Source organism: Crinia signifera, chromosome 3 (assembly GCF_055691185.1).
Source record: "Crinia signifera chromosome 3, ASM5569118v1, whole genome shotgun sequence".
NCBI classification, from domain to species: domain Eukaryota; kingdom Metazoa; phylum Chordata; class Amphibia; order Anura; family Myobatrachidae; genus Crinia; species Crinia signifera.
In genome coordinates this window covers 309,030,328-309,054,624 of record NC_139219.1, presented here as the reverse complement: position 1 = coordinate 309,054,624, position 24,297 = coordinate 309,030,328, and the positions used below count along the sequence as shown (strand labels likewise).

General features: G+C 48.0%; 1 protein-coding gene across 1 annotated transcript; it reads right to left on the bottom strand.

The window, feature by feature from the left end:
• Nucleotides 1-4,427: 4,427 nt before the first annotated feature.
• RHOB (ras homolog family member B) lies at nucleotides 4,428-6,457 on the bottom strand. The gene has a single exon (XM_083178604.1). It carries the CDS (start codon nucleotides 6,066-6,068, stop codon nucleotides 5,478-5,480), a length of 591 nt encoding a protein of 196 aa, XP_083034730.1. The 5' UTR covers nucleotides 6,069-6,457; the 3' UTR covers nucleotides 4,428-5,477.
• Between the last annotated feature and the right edge of the window lie 17,840 nt (nucleotides 6,458-24,297).

The window sequence follows — 24,297 nt, the reverse complement described above, 5'->3', positions numbered from 1 at the left end:
CAAAGGTTCCGCTGCAGAACGATAGACTCACTGGAGGAGTCGATGTTCCTCATTACTGCGCTGTGGCTGTGCGAAGGTTCCGCTGCAGAATGATAGACTCACTGGAGGAGTCGATGTTCCTCATTACTGCGCTGTGGCTGTGCGAAGGTTCCGCTGCAGAACGATAGACTCACTGGAGGAGTCGATGTTCCTCATTACTGCGCAGTGGCTTTGCGAAGGTTCCGCTGCAGAACGATAGACTCACTGGAGGAGTCGATGTTCCTCATTACTGCGCAGTGGCTGTGCGAAGGTTCCGCTGCAGAACGATAGACTCACTGGAGGAGTCCATGTTTCTCATTACTGCGCAGCGGCTGTGCGAAGGTTCTGCTGCAGAACGATAGACTCACCGGAGGAGTCGATGGTCCTCATTACTGCGCAGTGGCTGTGCGAAGGTTCCGCTGCAGAACGATAGACTCACTGGAGGAGTTGATGTTCCTCATTACTGCGCTGTGGCTGTGCGAAGGTTCCGCTGCAGAACGATAGACTCACTGGAGGAGTCGATGTTCCTCATTACTGCACAGTGGCTGTGCGAAGGTTCCGCTGCAGAACGATAGACTCACTGGAGGAGTCCATGTTTCTCATTACTGCGCAGCGGCTGTGCGAAGGTTCCGCTGCAGAACGATAGACTCACTGGAGGAGTCCATGTTTCTCATTACTGCGCAGCGGCTGTGCGAAGGTTCTGCTGCAGAACGATAGACTCACCGGAGGAGTCGATGTTCCTCATTACTGCGCAGTGGCTTTGGGAAGGTTCCGCTGCAGAACGATAGACTCACTGGAGGAGTTGATGGTCCTCATTACTGCGCAGTGGCTGTGCGAAGGTTCCGCTGCAGAACGATAGACTCACTGGAGGAGTCCATGTTCCTCATTACTGTGCAGTGGCTGTGCGAAGGTTCCGCTGCAGAACGATAGACTCACTGGAGGAGTCCATGTTCCTCATTACTGCGCAGTGGCTGTGCGAAGGTTCCGCTCCAGAACGATAGACTCACTGGAGGAGTCCATGTTCCTCATAACTGTGCAGTGGCTGTGCGAAGGTTCCGCTGCAGAACGATAGACTCACTGGAGGAGTTGATGTTCCTCATTACTGCGCTGTGGCTGTGCGAAGGTTCCGCTGCAGAACGATAGACTCACTGGAGGAGTCGATGTTCCTCATTACTGCACAGTGGCTTTGCGAAGGTTCCGCTGCAGAACGATAGACTCACCGGAGGAGCCGATGTTCCTCATTACTGCGCAGTGGCTGTGTGAAGGTTCCGCTGCAGAACGATAGACTCACTGGAGGAGTCGATGTTCCTCATTACTGCGCAGCGGCTTTGCGAAGGTTCTGGTGATCTTCTATATTATTTTCTGGGCAGCAGCTTAAGGGGGAACTACACAGGGAGATTGCTCAGCACAGGGATGTGTCGGCGCTGTGTGCTGAGCGATCTGCCGGGGCCAGTGTTCTCCGGTGACAACACTGGCCCTGACCGGCCATGTAACTAGATTTTTCCAGCATGCTGGATATTGATGGCCAGGCGATAGTGATGCGCGGGGCTGCACATCACTATCACTATGCCCTACACACTGAGCGATGTAGGGGCATTTTCTAAGCAATCTAGTAGTATCGCTTAGAAAATGTCCTGATATCACCCCGCGTGTAGGAGCCATTACATTAGGATGATCACCAAGTCTGTTGTCTGAAAAATCAATAGCCATATTTCACATGTAATGTTGCTATGGGCAACCAATCAGAATCTACTTATTTATTTAGCACCTTCTAGAAGATAATAGATAGTATCTGATTGGTTGCCCATAGCAATAGAACTCCCACCTTAGTAAATTTCACCCCGTAATCTTTTCATTAGCATGTCATTGGAGATTAGGGGCCTTATTTTGGTTTACTCTTTCTGACAAAATCCTTCTTAGATGGACAAAACCATGTGCACTGCAGGGGGGCAGATGTAAAATGTGCAGAGAGAATTAGATTTGGGTGAGTTATTTTGTTTCTGTGAAGGGAAAATACTGGCTGCTTTATTTTTACACTGCAATATAGGTCTCACTTTGAAGTAAAACCCCACCCAAATCTAATTATAGCTGCACAAGTTACATCTGCCCCACCTGCAGTGCACTTGGTTTTGCCCATCTAAGAAGGATTTTGTCAGAAAGAGTGAACTAAAATAAGGCCCTAGGTGTGACATCTGGTTTTGCGTACAAGGTGCCATTAAATGTACGTGTCAGAACGGCTGGGCAATACACGGCGGATCAAGTTTCTGGAATAATTGCTTATAATGATACAGTTAACGGATTCCTGCAGATCACGCATGAGATGCCAGGTAAAACTTTTCTGTTTTTAAATAAAATTATGCTCCCCCCCTCCCCGCCACCCCCTTCCATACATACAATTAGCTCTGTAAATCTATTAGGGGACATCTATAAAGAAAATGTTTTACTTACTGTACCAGTACTAGAAACCCGAGGATTACTTTGTGTCAAGCACACAGTTACCAGCGAGCGCCTACATCCTCATACAGATCTTCAACCAGGCATACTGTACATTATCAGCCCAATATCTCAGAGAAATCATCCAACTGATCCAGCTCCCGGCAGTGCATTCTCTGCCGCAGCTAACCGCCCAACATTTCACAAGTTCCGCCCCAAGAGAGAAACCCAGGTTTAATGTGGCTATACACTGAAATATCTCACCTTTTTCCACTGCTGCAGTAATCGTGGTCACTGCCTGGTATACCCAAGGGTTCTTGAAGAACAGCCCAGGTTAATGATGCAGTGTAAACATCTCAAATTGTGCAATCCTTAAAAGTAATGAATTGGCTGTGTATGCAGGAGGTGCACCTCAGGAGAGTGGGAAGGCCAGAACCAGGTTCAGTATAAATAAATAGTGCGGTCTTTGGAATAACCTGGGCCCAAGGTGCAGTGTAAATAGGGTTTGGTTGGTGGTGAAAAAGTGTTAGGAGAGACATTTTATCTGGCAATGTATACCTGGCACACACTAGACGATTTGTCAGGTAATTTGCTGCTAACGACATGTTGTTCCAACAAATTGTTAAAATATGGTGCAGTGGTTCTCAAACTCGGTCTTCAGGACTCCACACACTTCACGTTTTCCAGATCACACGACAGGTGCATTCATTACTGACTGACACATTTCAAAAGATACACAGGTGGAGCTAATTTCACTTCATTCTGTGAGGAGACCTGCAAAACATGCACTGTGTGGGGTCCTGATGACCGACTTTGAGAACCTCTGGTCTAGTGTGTACCTATCACATCACATGTAATGAGTGCGCCCTTAGATCGCTAGTCACACCCCCAGCTCAATCAGGGGATGTCATGAGTGATGGCATTCTGGTCCAACCCCCTCCCAATATCAGCAAGTACGTATGTCCTTGCCGATGCTAGCTCCTTGTGCCCATCAGTCTTGCTGGGTATACACTTTGGGGTGCATGCAATGTAACTGGCAAGGGGGTTAATCAGCGGGGATCACCGAAAACAAGCCACCCTCACCGTTTAACACCTGCACTGGCCGCAACCACATATAACCTGCAGAAAGCTGCGCACAACCAAATAAATATCTACTGTGTCCGCTTGTGTGTCTCCGAAACGCTACCATCTGTTGACAGCAAGTAAAACTACATCTCTCCCACACATACACAAACACAGAGGCAATCACAAGGTTATTAGCTATCAATTTGCTTACTAGTAACTTTATATATTTAGCAAACAAGCTCAGTGTTTGGGTCCTGACTTATATACCCCTTTTCCGCAGACTTCAAATTCCAGGGGTTTTTGTCTGAATGCACTACCCCTGGGATTGGTTTAGTCTATAAATACAAACATCACGGTCTTGCTCCAAACCACGGTACAGCGCAGGAAATGGTAAATAAAAGCCATTTCCTGGGTTACAGTGGAAAAGTGTTAAGAGAACATACTCATTCACAAAGCACTTGTGCTAAATACACGCATGAGTAAGTAGTTAAAAAAAAAAAAAAATTATATATTTATCACCACACCCACAAACATGGAATTTCTACACCATCAACTTCTTCATAAAATAGAGATTGGGTTTAAGTTTTAGTGACAAAAGAAGGCTTGAAATGACATTAGCAGTAGAACTAGCTGAAGCTTTGCAGGACTCACTGCTGGGGAAGTGGGAGGGGTGCAGTGCACAGACATGCAAGCTTTGTTACAGTGGGGGAGGGGGGCTCTTTACTACTAAATTACAAAAGCCCCCACTAGCAACCTTGGAAGAGTTTGTTATGTTTGCAGTTAATCCCTGAAACAGCCCAAGTGTGTGGAATGCGTCACCAACTCCTAGTACTACTTTGACAATGCAGAACATTTACAAAGTAAAAACCCCAAACCACCAACATTGAATTGACAAGAAACACCACAAGGACTTTCTGTTCATAGAATATTTTAATGTTTCAAATAAAAACCTGTATATACACATTAAACTTCATGTAAACATATCCAAATGCACCTCTTTATGGCCCTGTCAGTTTAGCACAGATTAGTACCACTGCCAAAAAAAAATAAAAAAAAAAAAGAACATAAAAATTATGCTTCTGATATCTGTGGTACATTCACTATAGAGAAAGACGATGCCATCTTTCTGTAAACCACCAGTCCTGCAATGCAAAGGATTACAGGTGGGATCTTTAGGGGGAAAAAGCTTTTCCATTCCGTTACAGCAAATAAAAAATATATACCAAATAAAAAAAAGACAGTGGTTTGCGTCCTACCCTCTGCTGAGGTCACAGACTGCGAATCGGGTTAGTGTTATGCAGATATAAGTGCATTGAGTGTCAATAGGAAAAAAATAAATTGTGCAAAATATTAAACAAAACTGTATTTGCAAAAACAGGCACAATGAGAAAGTCCATGAAGTCCAGCATTACTGTACACATAATAACCTATACATAGTCTTCTGTACAACGCAGGAGAATCACTGCCTCAGGTTGTCCTGGATAGAGAGGATCAGCTATTGATCCATTCAGCAGTGCCAGGAACACACTGCACAGCAGCATACAGTACTATAGGCGTCTCTGGCAAGGATAGTGGCACCAGATAGCGAGTACTTCATATCCCTGGCGGAAGTGGGCACATTCTTGCCCCTGTTCATGGTAACAGCCAGTCTTGGAATACTGAGGGTGGCTCTGCCTGGCAAGGGGGCAGCACTGGCTAGGGGGCAAACAGCAGCTCATTTGTAGCCCTTCCCCAATACTAGGGGTCACCGTCCAAACTGAAAGCTCCCCCTCAACAGGTAGTGCATTTCATGTCCTATGGTAACAGTCATTACTCTGACTGGCAAAGGGCAACACAGGCTGGGGGCAAACAAGTGTCAGGGTGGCGTGCCCTCATCATAGCCCTTCCCCAGTACAGGAGAGCACCCTTTGCCCATCACAGGGGGGGGCAGTTATTAGTCCGAAGCACCAGCAGGGGCAGGATCAGAGAAGTCTGCAGCAGCTCATACACTCCCCGCTGGGCCCGTGCCTCTTCTGCAGCGCCGCCCTGGTGGCCGTCTCGAACACTTCCCGTACACCGTCCTTGGTCTTAGCCGAGCACTCCAGGTACTCGTAGGCGGAGATGCGGATGGCCATGGCCCGGCCGTCCTCGGTGCGCACCGGCTCCTGCTTCATGCGGGCCAGCTCGTTGCGGATGTGCTCGTCGTTGCGCAGGTCCTTCTTGTTGGCCACCAGGATGATGGGCACGTTGGGGCAGAAGTGCTTCACCTCGGGCACCCACTTCTCCGGGATGTTCTCCAGCGAGTCCGGGCTGTCCACCGAGAAGCACATGAGGATGACGTCCGTGTCCGGGTAGGAGAGCGGCCGCAGCCGGTCGTAGTCCTCCTGGCCCGCCGTGTCCCACAGGGCCAGCTCCACCTGCTTGCCGTCCACCTCGATGTCGGCCACGTAGTTCTCGAAGACTGTGGGCACGTACACCTCGGGGAACTCGTCCTTGCTGAAGACGATGAGCAGGCAGGTCTTGCCGCACGCCCCGTCCCCCACCACCACCAGCTTCTTGCGGATCGCCGCCATCGCCACCTTGCTGGAGCTGCCGGCCGCCGCCCGGCGCTTTCTCAGGTTGCCTATGGTTCTAATGGTGGCTGCTCACCCTGGGGTAGGGGGTGTTCTTGGGGGGTAGATCCTGCGGCTGCACGGTCCCGGGGTAGATCAGGCGGCTGCAGGCTGCACGGTCCCGGGGTAGATCAGGCGGCTGCAGGCTGCACGGTCCCGGGGTAGATCAGGCGGCTGCAGGGCTGCACGGACCCGGGGTAGATCAGGCTCCGCCTCCTCCGCTGTGATGGAACGTCTGGGATAGAACTGATACAAATGTATCCAGTGATCGGCCGCCTGAAGCTCCGCCCCTTCTCTCTCCAGCTTCTGTGCTGTTCTAACCGTCAATAGCTCAACTGTCGCTCCCAGACCTGCGCTCTAGCTATATAAAGGCTCCGGACGCTTTCTTAATATAGCCAGCCAATGGCAGAGGCGGCGGTGACGGCAGCTGTGCTCTGATTGGAGAAGGTGGACAAGCAGTGGTGGGGAGGCAGCAGCAGCTGACGGGGTGACACAGACGGATGGTTTCTGCTTCCTGGGCCCTGGAGGCCTGGGAAACCCGGGGGGAGGCTGCTGTAGCGCAGGGTGTCAGGGGCAGGGAAAGGAGGGATTAACACGGGGCAGGCAACGTGTTACATTCCTCCTGCTGCTGCTGTGGGACTACATATCCAAGCATGCCCTGGCACAGACCTGTTGTTAGGGCAACGTGTTGCATTCCTGTTGATGCTGCTTTGTGGGACTACATATCCAAGCATGCCCTGGCACAGTTCTGCTGTTAGGGCAACGTGTTACTTTCCTGCTGCTGTTGGACTACATATCCCAGCATGCCCTGGCACAGTTAAACTTGCAGAAACTGTGGCTGTGCATACTGGGATGTGTAGTTCCCCAGCAGCTGGAGTGCCCAATGTTGCTTTACTTCCCCCCCTAGCAATGAGGGAAGCAGCAGAAGTCTTGGTGCCAAGGCTGTTCTGTAGCAGGGGACTGACAGATTACAGGGAAGTTATTATTATGTAGCAAATGATATAAGGGAGTTATCCTGTGTGATGTCTGCTTTGCTATGATCTAGGATTATTTACCACATTCCCAAACTAAATACCACCCTGTTTCTTTGCTACCTCAATTGCCTGCTTCTTTCTTCTTGTAAGTAGTCCCCAGGCTCGTTCATACATGTATAATCAGGGAATTTAGCCTAGATCCGTGTGTTATATACACACACGCGGTAGGAGCTTGCGAGTTGAGGCACATATTTTAAAATGTATGAGTTTATAATTTTAAAGGTGGAATAATAAATCCTCAAATCTTCCCTTTGCAAGAACACATGTTAAAACACACGATACATAATAAGGTTTAATATAGGATTGTTTAGTACCGTTTATATATAGCGCACACATATTCTGCCGCGCTGTACAAAGAGTATTTGATATTCAGATCAGCCCCTGCCCTTTATAAATGTTTGCATGTCCTAACATGTCGGTGGGTGGCTGTTATTGCAACAAAACACATAAAATGCTCTGTTCCTGGGCTTCCCTGGTAATGTAGGATTGCCATCACCTGTGGTGAAACACCTTTCTTATCAATTACCTGGCTCACCACAGGTGATGGCAATCCTACATTACCAGAAAAGTCCAGGAACAGAGCATTTTCTCCCTCATGAAGAGGGTCAGGTAGGCAAGTATGTGTTACATGTGCAAAATAGACACTGTGCAACCATTGGTTAAATATAATCCCCATGTCTAATCACTTGCTAGATGCACAGTGTTAGAGAGCGTAATTAGCAATTACCTCTCCTGCAGACTCTCTGTCATCGGCCGGCCAGGCCTAGTCCGATCCCTGGTTGCGCTGGTACAGCATGTGCGTCACAAAACCATCATTAATGCATTTTAACATATTTTTTTTTTTTTTGCAAATTATACTGATTATTTTGACCAGATTGATTGCCGGTGAGGGCCGGGAATGGAAAGTGGGGAGCGTATATCTAACCCTGCAAGGGCCAGGTGTATCAAAAAGTGATAAAATAGAGAGTGATAAACAGCCAGCCAATCCGCTCCTACCTGCCATGTCACAGGCTGGGTTTGATGATCGGTAGGAGCTGATTTGCTGGTTGTTTATCACTCTCCTCTTTATCACATTAGGAAGGTTGAGTAAATCTGGCGAGGGTTACGTACAATCTAGTAGAGAGTATCTAGCAAAGGAATTGTTTCAAGCTACTTATTATTACAGACTTATATTTTCCATAGGATTTCTTGCGAGTGTTGAGATTGGCATCCTATGTCTAGCCCCCAACTATGGGAGCACGCAGCAGAGGTGAGGACTACATACACTAGGGACCTTATTCTGGTTACTGCGCTCCCATGCCAATTCGCACCTGAGCTTGATGGTTTTCTTTTGCGCATGCGGCCAATGGCGAATAGTGTATGCTGGGTGCTTGCACACAATAGTGGGGGGGCGGTGGCCCAGGGGATGCGCCCCAGGGGAACGCCTGGCATTTCATGGGCGTTCCCATTAAAACACTGGGCGTTCCCATGGTAATGCCCCGATGATGGGGGTGCCGGGGGCGGACAGCTGACCTCACCGGAGGTCAGCTGCCCGACCTTGTCCTCGTACAGAAAACACGCAAATCTAGGACACCTGAGAGTGTCTTAGTTTTGGGTGTATGGGAAGGACTAAGGCAGGCATGGCTAAACTATGGCTCTCCAGCTGTTGTGAAACTACAAGTCCCATCATGCCTTGCCACAGATTTGTTAAATGTTAAACCATGGCAAGGCATTCTGGGATGTGTAGTTTTACAACAGCTGGAGGGCCACCGTTTGGACATGCCTGGACTAAGGGGTCTATTTACTAAGCCTTGGAAATAAAGTGCACAGTGATAAAGGGGGTTATTCTAGTTCACTCTTTCTGACAAAATCCTTCTTAGATGGACAAAACCATGTGCACTGCAGGTGGGGCAGATGTAACATGTGCAGAGAGAGTTATATTTGGGTGGGGTTTTACTTCAAAGTGAGATCTATATTGCAGTGTAAAAATAAAGCAGCCAGAATTGACCCTGCACAGAAACAAAATAACTCACGAAAAGCTAAATCTCTCTGCACCTGTTACATCTGCCCCCTGCAGTGCACATGGTTTTGTCCATCTTAGAAGGATTTTGTCAGAAAGAGTGAACTAGAATAACGCCGGCCGGCCAGCCAGCTCCTGATTGGCTGGTACTTTATCTCTCCTATAAGGTTTAGTACATAGACCCCCTTAACATGTAACTGGGTTGTATGTAAACTTCAGCTCAGATTATTTCATCAATAGCTATTACAATTGTATCTCAGAGAGCTTGTATTTGCTCATGGCACCAAAACACCTTTCTGCAATCAGCGCTATGTATTGCAGAGTGCATAGTGAGCACACAATAACCGCAGATATGGCACAATTACCAGAAGGCTCCTGTAACATGTGACATGTGCATGGTATAATAAGGAAAGCTGGGCCTGCTCTCTGCTGCTCCAGCCATTCTCCCTCTTCCTGTACACTTCCCTCTCTTCCTGTGCACAGCTAATCTCCCAGCTGCAGTGAATCATCTCCCACAGATCAGTTTGTTTTGTTCTCTGGCTGCTGTGCAGACAGAGCACAGGGTATTTTTGTCTGTATTCAGACCAGAGTATTACTGAACTGCGCAGACAGAGCGCAGCCAAACCAGCCTATCATTTCAAAAGACGCTCCCATCAGCATCCTTTAAATCGTGTTTACACACATTTCAAATGTCTACAGAGAAAAGCAGCTTCGCTTTGAGCCTTTTAGAAACCGCACACAGCCATAAGTGGTATAATAATTAGTTGGGCTGTACATTGTGTTATTTGTTTGTACAGTGCTGTGTAGAATGTTGGCACTTTATGGATGCAGCAGCCAGGGTGGCGGAGAAAGACGATTGGACAAGCAGCCATCCAATTGGCTTCAGTTAGGGAGCAGGAAAAAGAGTAATCCATTTGAACAGTTGTCCAACCAATCAGCTGCTATGTATAATTTTATAGAAGACATTTGATAAATGTTATCTCAAAGCTGATTGGCTGTTATGTGCAACTTCTCCACTGGCTCTCTTCACTTTTCACGAACAGACCCCTTTGGTACCCTTAGGGCACCCCGGTCAACTTCAATATTCTTGCCTGGGGAACACATTGTGCTCATTTATCATTTGCAAAAAATCCTAGAATCCCTTCCTTCCAAGGACAGGGCAAAGACACAAGAAGATTAGGTAGGGAATAGACTATAACAACCACAGGAATAGTAACCGGATGGGGGGGACCAGTTTCCTGGCCTAGGCTACATGTTGTCCATGTCTGTAGCATTACCACTGTATCACATTATGCTGAATCGCCTCCTGACCTTGACTATGGGAAAATATATTCCGTGCAAACATCTGTTTTGTGCTGCTGTGTCTGGTACTGAAAGCCAACAACCCTTCACTGCCAGCCAGGCCCATGTAGTTACAGATGTGACTGTATTACAGATTGTTATTCTATACCGCCATCTAGTGTCCACAGAAGTCTTTACCAGTTTTAAAACAGCTGCTAAAATTTTTTTTTTCTGCAGATATAAGTTAGGAATAACGGAGTTGTGCGAGAAGTTATTTACAGAAAAGAAGGCAAGTTTATCGGTGAGTTGGCAATGAAACATAAGGACACATCCAGGATATTCATAGAGGGTTCGAATACCAAGACTTTATATTCTCCATAGATCCTGCCCAATCAGTATGATTATAGATTTGCAAACATTAGAGTGACAGTCCCAGATTAAAGGGAATTTAAAGTGGTGGCTCCTGATTGGCTGCCGGACCGCAAGCTCTTATTGGCTGGCAACCCGTAGCGAGATTTTCAAATAGCCGTGGACCCACTCTGAAGAAAGCCGGGCTGCCCGACTGTCAGACTGCTTCAATTCTGCCAGGCGTTTTTTTTCAATGCATACAAAAAGGGAAAAGGTAAGCATTGCTGAAAGTTATAATGAATATTAAAAAGTTCTAAACAAGAATTGGATGGGCTATAACAAATTAAAAAAAAAACACTGACATATATACAAAACTACATAAAGTTAAAATTGAATGAATCACCCACAATGATGAATAACCATAATATCCTGGAGAGTCCGTTCCCAGATATACCCCAATATATCAGGTCAGTATGGATGGGTAATTACCATCGCTGTATTGGTGTGCATATAAATTGCAATCCACTCAAAGGTCCAGATGGTCGGCCCAAGGTGGGTTATAGTCACTGAGAGTCCACGGAAAAGAATTAGGTAAGTGGTGTTAGCACAGATCTTTATACTCCAAGCCAGGAATTGTTGTTTCTGGAGCGGTGTTGAACAGGATCCGTTTAGCCTCAGATGGAAAAGGGCACAAGGTAGGATTTTCTCAATGCGCCTGCTTAGACCACACCGGCTCTCTCGGGGCAATGAGCATGTAAGCTACCTTGGCAACGAGCATGTAAGCCCCCTTGGCAACGAGCATGAAACCCCCTTGGCAATGAGCATGAAACCCCCTTGGCATCGAGTACTTTATCCCCTGGAATCAAGCATGTAACCTCTGGCATTAAGAAAGAACCCCCTACCAATGAGCCTGTAGGTAAGCAGCACTTATTTGGCATAATGTATAATGGGCATCACAGTGTGTGGCATATGTATAATGGAGCATGGTTACCGCATTTTGGGGGACGCTTTAAAAAATTGTGTTTAGGGTACTAGTAGCCCTGGCGCCGATGCTGATGTAAAGTGCAGACTTGCCTACCCTCCCGCATTTAGCGGGAGGCTCCCGACATTTGCCTGAGCCTCCCGCTGCCCCGCAATCTCCCTCAGCCCTCCTGGTTTTTGTGACCCCTCCATTGTAATCCAGGCCTTGGCTCCTTGCCACAGGCCAGCCCTGCTCTCCCTGCTCCTCTCCCTGCTGAGCTGCCTCCCTCACCAAGAAGCCGGGTGAGCTCCAAGCAAGAAGCAACACAGAAAGGTATAGACTGGGGAGGGTTCTGCTTAATGTGAGGGGGGCTGTGTGTAATGTAGTGTGTATAGGCTGTAATGGGGGTGGCTGCATGTACTTGTGTAACATGGGGAGGGCTCTTTTCAAATTAGGGATGGCCATCGGTGCAGACGCCATCAATGGTTGCCATCGATGGCAATTCTGCACCCAGCCATTGATAGCAGCAAACTATTTGATGGATAACCTTCGATAGTTTTAACTATCAATGTTCATCCATTATATAGGACTGAATGGCCCGTGAGCCAATCAGAACACAGGGGCGGGACTTCCATGTCCCTGCATTGGTTATAAGGTCCCGATTCAAACCTGCACGCTTGTCTGCGTGCAGGTTAATGCCGGGCTTACACATGCGTATTACTGACAATGCAGTAGTCCCACCATCAGACAGGGGCTGAATTCGGACCCTAAGGCCCAATCTCTATGGCTACATGCGTATTAAATAAGGTTTCTAATGGCCACTTCTATGGAACCACTTGTAAAACACAATACATGAACAAGTCCGGACACGTATCGGTGTCTTTTCTCCAGCAAGTACAGTACATCTCACTGACTGATTTGGGGCTCATCTACATTTGAATGTAAAGGCCCCCATACACTAGGGCGACTTGTCCTTAGGACAAGTCGCCCCCGACTTCCCCCTGAGCTTCCCCGGCTGCTCCCCGGGGGAGCTCGATTAGATTGGCACTTGATGTGCCATTTTTTACATGTGATAAATCGTCTCGATTTATCACATGTAAAAAACCCGGGGAGCAGGGGGGGGGCTGCTGGTGGGAGCAGGGGGACACAGACGCTGCGGGGGACACAGGCGGCATAGAGCCGGGCAGAGGGAGCCGGGAGCTGTCAGTGCTAGAAAAAAAAGCCTACTGTATACAATGAATGGGCAGCCTGTGATTGGCTGAGCTCTCTCTCAGCCAATTGCTGACTGGCTGAGGGAGCGCTCAGCCAATCACAGGCCGCCCATTCATTGTATGGGCTTTTTTTTTTTATTCAGTGCTGACAGCTCCCGGCTCCCCCCGCCCGGCTCTATGCCGCCTGTGTCCCTCGCAGCGTCCCCAGCCCCCCCTGCTCCCTCCACCGCCGCACCGCCCCACTAGGTCCCAAGTCGGGTGGTCGGACGTGCAGCAGGTCCGACCACCCGACGCAGATCCGATGCGCACAGACCGCGCATCGGATCTGAGGGGACGACATCGGCATCCTCTCCGGCAGACGCGCTGCTCCCGGCTGCTGTGGTACCCGCTCTCGGACTGAAGAGGCGCAGAGATGTTTCATCTTCCGCGCCTCTTCTCAGAATGATTCCATTGGCCGCCTAGCGGCCAATCAGGAGCCGAGAAAGTCGGCTCCTGATTGGCCGCTAGGCGGCCAATAGAATCATCCGGAGGAAAGGCACGGAAGATGAAAATCTCTGCGCCTCTCCAGTCCGAGAGCGGGTACCACAGCAGCCGGGAGCAGCGCGTCTGCCGGAGAGGATGCCGATGTCGTCGCCGGGGACCAGGTGAGTAGGATTTCCTTCCTCAGGTACCCCTGTGGACTTCATCGGATCCTGGACCCCGGACCAGCCCCGGAACCAGGACCAAGGCCCCGGAACTGGACTCTTCAGCCCTGGAAGCCCCGACCTAGGATCCAGGGACCGACCTACGGGCTCAAGGTAGGTAAGTATCACTGTGTGTGTTATGTGTGTATTAAACTTTTATTTTTCTGGGTGTCAGTGTGTTTTATTTAACTATTTTTTTGTACTGTAGAACTACAAGTGCCAGCGGGCCCTTTAATGCCCCGCATGCTGGGACTTGTGGTTCTCCAAGTCCCAGCATGCGGGGTAGGCTTGCTGGGACTCATAGTTCGCAAGTAGAAAACAATAGATTATCTTCTTTTTTTTACACTATCCATCAGCCCGATGCCCACCGCCCAGGGGCATCGGGGACAGCCCCGGACTTTCAGCATGGGCTGGTAAGTCCTGGAGGGGGGGGACCCCTTCATTGGGGGGGTCCCCACTTCCCCAGGACCCCTGCCCATGCTGACCAGCCACGGGGATAATGCTTTGGCCGCGGGACCTTATATAATAAGTGTCCCCCGGCTGTGGCATTACCCTGCTGGCTGGTTGGGTCCGGTGCTGGTTGTTAAAATACGGGGGACCCCTAGTCATTTTGTCCCACGTATTTTGGGAACCAGTGCCGGACCTTGAGCCTGGTGCTGGTTTCATTAAATCAAGGGGACCCCTATTTGTCGGGGACCCTGATTTTATGTCACCAGCACCGGCTCAATGAGCCCGGGGCTGGTTATGCTCGGGCGGGGGACCCCGCGCTGTTTTTTTTGTTTTTTTTTGCGCTTTCCTGCAAACGTGCGATTTTCAGACATGAAAATCGCACATTTTCAGGGCTAAAGACATCGCACCACCTCGCACCTATTCGCACTATTTGGCCCGTTTTTCGCATCTCATGAAATATGCGAAAAACGGGCCAATGTTGCGATTTGAAAAAGGGCGAAGTGGTGCGATAAAAAAAAACACGCGCATTTATCTCACCCCATAGAATGTCACCCATAGTGTCTGCGACAGAGGTAAGGGTTAGATACAATCTAGTAGAGAGGGTATCTAGCAATGAATTAAGCCTACAATAGGATGGCAGTTATCAAGTTATGACAATGCAAGACCCCCAGCCTTGTTTCTTTCCTTTGGGCGAGTGCAACTGCCTTTGCTCCTCCCACTGGGCATGACTCACCATCCTTGCTCCTCCCCCCGGGCGTGAGCCACCTTCCTTGCTTCTCCCCCTGGGCGTGAAAGGTCCTTTAGCCCACTTGGATTTTGCAACTATCGTACGACTAGCTGCCCCCAGACACAGCCAGCACCATCTTATGAATCAAAGAGGAGCATTTGTTTGAGGTAGTGATAAAAATAAAAATATAAGTGGTATGATAGGGAAAGCGGACATAATGGCTATGATATTACTCAGTAAGGGGGGTGATGGGCAGGAATGGGTGATTGATACCTCCACACCTGGCAGATTTTGGATGGACAGTCTGTCAATTCCAACCCTACAGACTGGGAAAGTCGTGTGTGAGCTGTGAATGGATTTGCAGCTGTCTGTCTAGCATCGATATTTTCACAAGCCATTTGCAGACTTGCACAGGGCGGGTTTTGACTCTTTCTAGGCGGCGGCTATCTAACCGCAAGGCTCTTCCCATCGAGCAGGTCTGAATAACCCCTTATGTTTCCTTTGGGGGAGGTGGAGAAGACCTTACAGAGTAAGTATTTATTGCAAGCCCATAGGCCGGTTTCACACACTCCGGCTCCTGCCGGACGGTGAAATCCCGGACGGCCAGGAAGCCGTGCAGCACACAGTAGATTATCATGGAGGGGATGGCCACAGCCCGACAGCCGTCCCTTCCAGTGGCGGGATCCGGCTGCAACCGTGCGGCCGGGCCGTGGCCGTCCCATGAGAATGGACACAATAGTGTCCATTCACAACTACTGTGTGCTGCACGGCTTCCTGGGCGTGCAGGATTTCACCGTCCGGCAGGAGCCAGAGTGTGTGAAACTGGCCATACACACCGCACGCCGCCCAGCCGAACGTGATCACAGTTAGGCTGGAGGAAGTGGCGCCAGGTTGTGGCATGACACCACTGGCTGTTGGAGCCTGGTGCTGGTTCCAAAATATGGGTGACCCCCAGTTTTTCATCCCCCATATTTATCTACCCCCCGTATTTGAGGAACTCAGACCGGCTCAATGAGCCTGGGGCTGTTTATGCTCGTGGGGGTGACCCCATAACATTTTTTTTGGTACTTGTGTATTATCACGGCACCTACTAAGCAAATAGCGTAGTGGGCTATTCTGTGTGGGAAAATTGCATCGCGTAGCACCTATAGTGCTGTGCGATGCGATGACCATATTAAGTGCACAGGAAATTTCGCATGGGATCGCATGGCACCAAATGCAATGCGATGCGATATTGTATTGTACATGCACCCATGTGATGAGATGTGATGGGTGCTTACTATGAGATCACCTATGGCATTGTTTTGCGTCACCCGAAGCGTGGCGAGCATCTGCGGAACGCGTCCTCCGACTTTTTCATTATCCCATTATCCACGTCGGCGTGGAGTTGATCCTATATATTGTGGCGAGCCACTGAGCCCGAAGCGTGGCGAGCGGACGCGGATTACATTACATGTATTACACGTCCCCTCACGGGGCTCGCCACGCTTCGGGCTCGGTGGCTCGCCAAACTATTTCAATTCAACTCCACGCCGATGTGGATAGTGGGGGTATGAAAAGGTCGGAGGACGCGTTCCGCCGCCCCTTTCCGGGCTCACTGCGCTCGCCACGCTTCGGGGTGGCGTGGATACTGGGGGTGATACAAAACAATGCCATAGGTGATGAAGTAGGGACCGTCCTTCTTTTCTTTGTTGTTGGTGTTTTTGTTTGTTAGTAGTGTATCCCTATCAGTTTCTTGTATTTTGTCATATGCATCGTCCACTGTTTTGGTGTTGTAGTTCTTTTCTTTGAATTTTTGTTTGAGGTCTTGTCCTTGTGTTTGGTAATCTTTTATCGTGGTGCAATTTCTCCTAATTCTGGTGAATTGCCCTAATGTAATGCTTTTAATCCAGTTGGGGTGGTGGCTGCTGGTGGATAGGATGTAACTGTTTATGTCAACGGGTTTGTGGAAAGTGCGGGTGTTGAGTTGGTTATTCTCTATATAGATTTCTAAATCTAAGAATTCTACTTTGTCTGTGCTATAGATAGTTTGTAGTGAATTTGAGGTTGCGGTTGTTGGAGTTGATGTGTGAGAGGAATTGTGTGAGTGTTGATTCGGGATTTTTGTGTGGTGACGTATTTTTGCAGGAAATGATCTATGTATCGTGATAAATTGGATGAGATTGAGTCTATACCGGAAATGATTGGTCTGCCTGGTGGGTTGGTGATGTCTTTGTGTACTTTTGGTAATTGGTAAAAAACTGGTATGACAGGGTTTTTTGGGGATATGTATTCGTGTTCTTGTTTGTTGAGAATGCCCAAGTCTAAGCCTTTGTCGAGATGTCTTTGTAGTGTTTCCTGGAATTGTTTGGTGGGGTCTCCCTTCAGGATATGATATGTGGTGGTGTCCCCTAGTAGTCTCATGCTTTCTGTAATGTACTTGTGTTTGTCCAGGATTACCAGTCCACCCCCTTTGTCTGCTGGTTTTATCATGATGTTGTCATTGTCTCTAATTTTAATGAGTGAGTCTTTTTCTGCTTTGGTCATATTGTGTCTTTTAGGGTTGTGTCTGTTGTCAATTTTTTCCATGTCCTTGATTACTAAGTCTTCAAATGTGTTGATGAAATGTCCTCTGCTGTATGTTGGGTTAAACGTGGAGGTTTTTTTTAGGACAGCCCACATAAGACTTCAGGAGACATAAGTCCGCTGGACTTATGGTATAAAGGTACCCGTTGGCACCCTGATCCCATAAGGGACTCCTGACCACAAAAACACGCTGTCAACCACCACATCCACAGAGACTCCACACCCCACTGTATCCCATATAGGAGACATAGGTCCTTTTAGGACATATGGTAAAAGGGAACCTGTTGGCATCCCAATCCCCGCAAGGGCTCCCATAGGGACAGTAAGGTGTTTTCCGACATTTATCGACACCCTTTATTGGACTGTGTCGACACCAGCTCCAGCGGAGCATCCACCCATTATTGTTGTCTTAAACAAATAAAAATTCCTTATTTTATCATTCATCATCCTGACTGTTATTTAGAAACCACAGTGACCCATCCTACATCTTTCCTACCCCCCACCCCTTTACCCTCTCTTCCCCCACCTCATATTTCCCCATCCCACTTTCCACCCTTCACCCCCTTCCTCCCCCCCCTCCCCCCCCCTCCTCCCCAACTGATTCTCACTAAAGCAAATCATAGAGTGCGCTATCCATCCATCTAATCAAAACTATACATAAGGGGTTCTGGACAACCCTTAGGATAAGTAGCACCACGCACATAAATCAGGTAGAGCGCAATATACCCAAATTTCTGTATGATTTATAACTAAACATAAATGTGCATGCAGGTGCACTCTGGGTTACTTTGGAATACACTGTTAAGGTAATCGCGGTGCGATTATCGGACATGTTTTGAACTTTTTAGTTCAAAAAGCATCGTGTGTAGGTCACATCGCAAGCCGTAAAAGTGAGTGCAGGCAGTACTTTTTGTACTAGTTCGCATCTAGATCTAGCACAAAATACACACCGCACATATCGCAACGAGTTTGGGCACCTTAAGCATACCTCCCAACTGTCCCTCTTTCTGCAGGAACATCACGGTTTTCGGGGATGTTCCCGCGTCCCGCCCGGGGCCGCCAGTGTCCCACGGCAGGGGGGTCCGTTTGGATTCCCTCCAGCCTGAAGAGCATAGACGCACGCGCACAGCGTCTATTCAGCGCTGCTGAGGGATGTAAAATGGGGCATAGCCTTAGGAAGCATCATCCTGCAAGGCCACGCCCCTTTCCATATGCCACACCCCCTTTTAAGGCGCTCGGCCGCGAACTGTCCCCGAGTGTCCCGTTTTCCAGAGGCCACATGTTGGGAGGTAGGCCTTAAGGTATATTACTGGTAATCTATTTCTGTTCTGTTTTGTCTCCCTGTACTGTTCCTTTGTACGGCGCTGCAAAACACTTGTGGCACCTTGTAAATAAAATAATAATATACATGTACAATAATATACACCATCTAAAATGGCATTTGCTGCTTTAACACATGGCTGATATGTAATAGGTGACAAGATTAGAGAACTGGCGGGATTTTGGTGACGTTCATAATTGACAGCGCTAATAAATAATAAGAATTTGCATTTTAACTGATTGCCGCTTTAAATTTAGTTGCAAAATCTTGCTGGTTCCATGATTTTAAACCTATTACATATCCCCCGTTGTGTGGCATGAACATCTTTTTATGTCATTGAAACATTAACTGGAGACATTACTGAGGCACGAGGCACTGTATCAATATTAAATATTATATCTACTGTTTGTAGATAGCCAATAAAAAATCAAACGTAGGGAATAAAATGGATATACTGAAGTGGTTTAAGGTTGTGCAGATACATTAAAAGTACAAATTCCTACATAGGAGATTTTGAGCAACTATTGATTAAATATAATCCCCATGTCTAATCATTTGCTAGATGCACAGTGCTAGAGAGTGTAATTAGCAATTACCTCACCCGCAGACTCTCCGTCATCGGCCGGCCAGGCCTAGTCAGATCCCTGCTCCCCACAGATGCGTCACAAACCAAACAACAACGCATTTACACAGATTTTCTTTTTTTTTTTTGCCAATTTGCTAATTGATGATGTCAACCAGTGTGATTGCCAATGAGGGTCAGGAGAAAACAGAGGGATATGTAACCCCCCCCCCCCCCCTTCCCAAATATAGAGTGTCTGCGACAGAGCTAAGGGTTAGATACAATCTAGTAGAGAGGGTATCTAGCAATGAATTAAGCATACAATAGGATGACAGTTATCAAGTTATGACACTGCAAGACCCTCGGCCTTGTTTCTTCCCTTTGGGCATGTGCAACTGCCTTTGCTCCTCCCACTGGGCATGAGTCACCAGCCTTGCTCCTCCCCCTTGGCGTGAGCCACCAACCTTGCTTCTCCCCCTGGGCATTAAAGGTCCTTTAGCCCACTTGGATTTTGCAATTATCGTGCGCTTAGGGGGAACCGACCAGCTGCCCCCAGACACAGCCAGCCCCATCTTATGAATCAGAGGAGCATTTGTTTTAGGTGCAATGAGGTAGTGATAAAAATAAAAATATAAGTGGGATGATAGGAAAGGGGACATAATGGCTATGAAATGACTCAGTAAGGGGGCAGGAATGGGTGATTGATTCATACCTCCCAACATGGCAGATTTTGGATGGACAGTCTGTCAATTCCAACCCTACAGACTGGGAACGTCGTGTGTGAGCTGTGAATGGATTTGCAGCTGTCCGTCTAGCATCGATATTTTCTCAAGCCATTTGCAGACTTGCACAGGGCGGGTTTTCACTCTTTCTGGGCGGCGGCTATCTGACTGCAGGGCTCTTCCCATCGAGCAGGTCTGAATAACCCCCTATGTTTCCTTTGGGGGATGTGGAGAAGACCTTACAGAGTAAGTATTTATTGCAAGCCCATAACCACACACGCCACCCAGCCTAACGTGATCACAGTTAGGCTGGAGGAAGTGGCGCCAGGTTGTGGCATGACACCACTGGCTGTTGGAGCCTGGTGCTGGTTCCAAAATATGGGTGACCCCCAGTTTTTCATCCCCCATATTTATCCACCCCCCGTATTTGAGGAACTCAGACCGGCTCAATGAGCCTGGGGCTGTTTATGCTCGTGGGGGTGACCCCATAACATTTTTTTTTGGTACTTGTGTATTATCACGGCACCCACTAAGCAAATAGCGTAGTGTGCTATTCTGTGTGGGAAAATTGCATCGGGTATCGCCTATAGTGCTGTGCGATGCGATGACCATATTAAGTGCACAGGAAATATCGCATGGGATCGCATGGCACCAAATGCGATGCGATATTGTATTGTACATGCACCCATGTGATGAGATGTGATGGGTGCTTACTATGAGATCACCTATGGCATTGTTTTGCGTCACCCGAAGCGTGGCGGGAGCCGGCGGAACGCGTCCTCCGACTTTTTCATTATCCCATTATCCACGTCGGCGTGGAGTTGATCTTATATAGTGTGGCGAGCGCAGTGAGCCACGAGCCCGAAGTGTGGCGGATTACTTTACATGCATTACACGTCCCCTCACGGGGCTCGCCACGCTTCGGGCTCGGTGGCTCGCCAAACTATTTCAATTCAATTACACGCCGATGTGGATAGTGGGGGTATGAAAAGGTCGGAGGACGCGTTCCGCCGCCCCTTGCAGGGCTCACTGCGCTCGCCATGCTTCGGGTGCATGTACAATACAATATCGCATAGCATGCTACTATACCATAATGCTATGCGATGCGATTTCACTACGTTAGCGTACGGAACAAAACTGGGCGGCGTGATAATACACAAGTAACTTTTTTTTTTCTACACAGATCCGCACACTCCTGTTATTAAAACAAACCTGCACATTTCCGTTACTAAAAGGTGCTGAAATCACCTGCGAAACCCCATTACATTTGCGAGTTTCGGACAAAAATTGCAAATGTGACATGCGACATGGTGCGAGTTTTAGCTGTCTAAAAATAAGATCGCACCCTATTACATTTCACCCGGGATGATCCCATAGCAACCAATCAGAATCTACTTCTTATTTATTGAGCGCCTTCTAGAAGATAATAGATAGAATCGGATTGGTTACCCATAGCAACATCACATTCAATTGAACTCCCATCTTAGTAAATAAGCCCCTGAGTGCGCAGTGATTGCTGTTATTGGTACAGATTCTCTAAGCTTCAAAAGTGATAAAATAGAGAGTGATAAGCAGCCAGCCAATCAGCTTCTACCTGACATTTTTCAAACACAGTCTGTGACATGGCAGGCAGGAGCTGATTGGCTGACTGCTAATCACTCTCCATTGTATCACTTTTGAAGCTTAGAGAATCTAGCCCATTGTCTTTTATGACACAATTACCATTATCTGATAACTATTAGCCTATTTTATTGCTCATTTGCATGGTAAATAATTAGCTTAAATGGGCCATACAATATAATTCCCACAGACTTGGGTTCATCACTAATCAGCAGTAGTTCTGGGGATAGACGGTGTAATTGTATATAATCATCATGGGAAGCGGAGGCCCCGGCAGTGTGTCCGCCAAGGGGCAGCTGTGTAAATAATCCGCTTACACTGACAAATGACTTTGAAAACGAGTTTTACAAGCAGGAAAAAAAAAAAAAGTTTATTTCGTCCCAATAAATTTCCCAGGTTACAGCGAGTATATAAAGACCCTCATTACTACCAAATCAATACTGTGATATCACATAACCCAGGATCACCGGGAACCACCATAAATCACCGTGAATACCCCGGACACAGCGATATATGGCAACTGTTACTGTGGCACAGATTAGCCTCTAATGTTCATTTCACCGTATCAGTTACAATATTGAGCCAATAGTATTTCCTTGGTGGGGGTGGTCTATGGTCAATGTAGAATCGTTTTGCCGTCAATGGGGCAGAACCAGTTGGTTCTCTTCCATCTATGGCGCAGCATAGCCAAATAGTTTGTTTTTTAAAATTCTCCCAAAGGGGCAGGGCCACTGAACTTAGATCCGCCCCGGACACCTGTGAAGCCATGCCCCCAGGTGCTGTTTGGCCCATGGGCCAGTCAGTCAAAGGAAATAGATGACCATTGATCGTCAAAAACATTGATGTTCATCCATTAGATATTATGCTGCCATCGATGACTGTACTATCGCCATCGATGAGAAAATGTACAAATGATGCAGCCGCTGGGATTTCTGGCACATACCCCCTACAACCCCCCCCCCCCCCCCCCCCCCCTCTCATAAATTAATTCAAATTTTTTACCTACATCCTCATTGCCAGGGTTTTCACACTCAATGCCAGGGTGCCTGACACTCACTCACTGGCACAACGAGTTCCCGGAATCTGGAACTTCCGCACAAAGCGCTGTGCTTATCAGTCTCCTCCTAAGCGGCAGCCATTTTTAGAAGGCCATTTTGAGCAACTTCCATGAGAATGGCCACACCTCATAAAATCTGTATAAAACAGGTGCTTGCACCCCAAAGCCAACACTTGGTCTGGTGGTATTGTTACTCCACTGGAGACGCCCTCTGGAGGCATTTGAGAACCGCAGCTTATGCAGGAAGATGCGGACATCCGGCACACTTAAGGTGCGTACACACGGGGGGGGGGGGGGGGGGGAGATATATTGCTAGCAATATATTGCATGCAATATATTGCTCAGTGTCTCCTTTTCATCAGCGACCAGAGAAAAGGAACCTCTGCTGGGGGAGCCGCAGAGGTAATTAGCTGGTCGCAAGCTCCTGCGACCAGCGATTACAATGGGGCAGAAAACGGGGGCACACATCCATCACTGGCAATATGGTCGCCTGCGACCATATTCCCAGCGATTATAGCCCCTATCGCCCCCGTGTGTACACAGCAATAGGTGGATAATCGACCTGAGTAATCTGTGGCCACACAGACTGGCCAAAGGAACTGAAACACTGGAGCCCTGTTGACTGGGATTGCAGTCAGTTACACATCCCCAAATGGGGATGTACCACCTACAAACAGCGCCAGTCAAACATTAGCCATAGCATGTACGCAGTGCAACTCCTGACGCTTGTGAAGTGGCAAAAAAAAATGCACAACCTGGATAATGCGGCCATCTCTAAACAGGCCCAGAATGCGGTAATGTATAAATTCCACATTCACCTGGACCAATCTCTGCAAACTAATTTGCTGTTCTCATAGTAGAAATCTATTCCCACCAGCCAAGAGTAGTTACCGTCCTTATATCTCTATCACTGTTGAGAACACAACAATCAATCCTACTCCACAAGCTCGCTACCTAGGGGTCGTCCTCGTCTCTGAACAGTCCTTCATTCCTCACATTCAATCTGTCTCTAAATCATGTTGCATGCATCTAAAAAAAATATCCCAAATTTGTCCGTACCTTACACAAGACACTGCAAAACTTTAATTCATGCACTCATTATATCCCGCATTGACTACTGCAATAGCCTCCTTACCGGTCTTCCTAAGAAAAGACTCTCACTGCTACAATCCATTCTGAATGCAGCTGCAAGGTTGATCTTCCTGGCTAGCCATTCATCGTCTGCTGATCCGCTCTGCCAGTCCCTCCATTGGTTGCCTGTATATTACCACATTCAATATAAAATACTTCTACTTACATACAAAGCCATCACTCTGACTACACCGACTTATATCTCTTCGCTTATCTCAAAATATATCCCCACCCGACCTCTCCTCTCTGCACAAGATCTGCGTCTTACACGTGCAGGATTTTTGTGGGGCAGCAGCCACCTTATGGAATACCATTCCATGCACACTAAGACTCTCCTCTAGCCTCCAAACTTTCAAGCGTTCCCTGAAAACTCACCTCTTCAGGCAAGCCTATCATATTCCAGAACCCCCACATAACCTCTAGTAGCATTCATATCTAATTACATCTCATCTGATGGGACTGCCATGCTATGGAATTCTTTCCTAATGTATCCCTCCTATTATCCCTATAGATTGTAA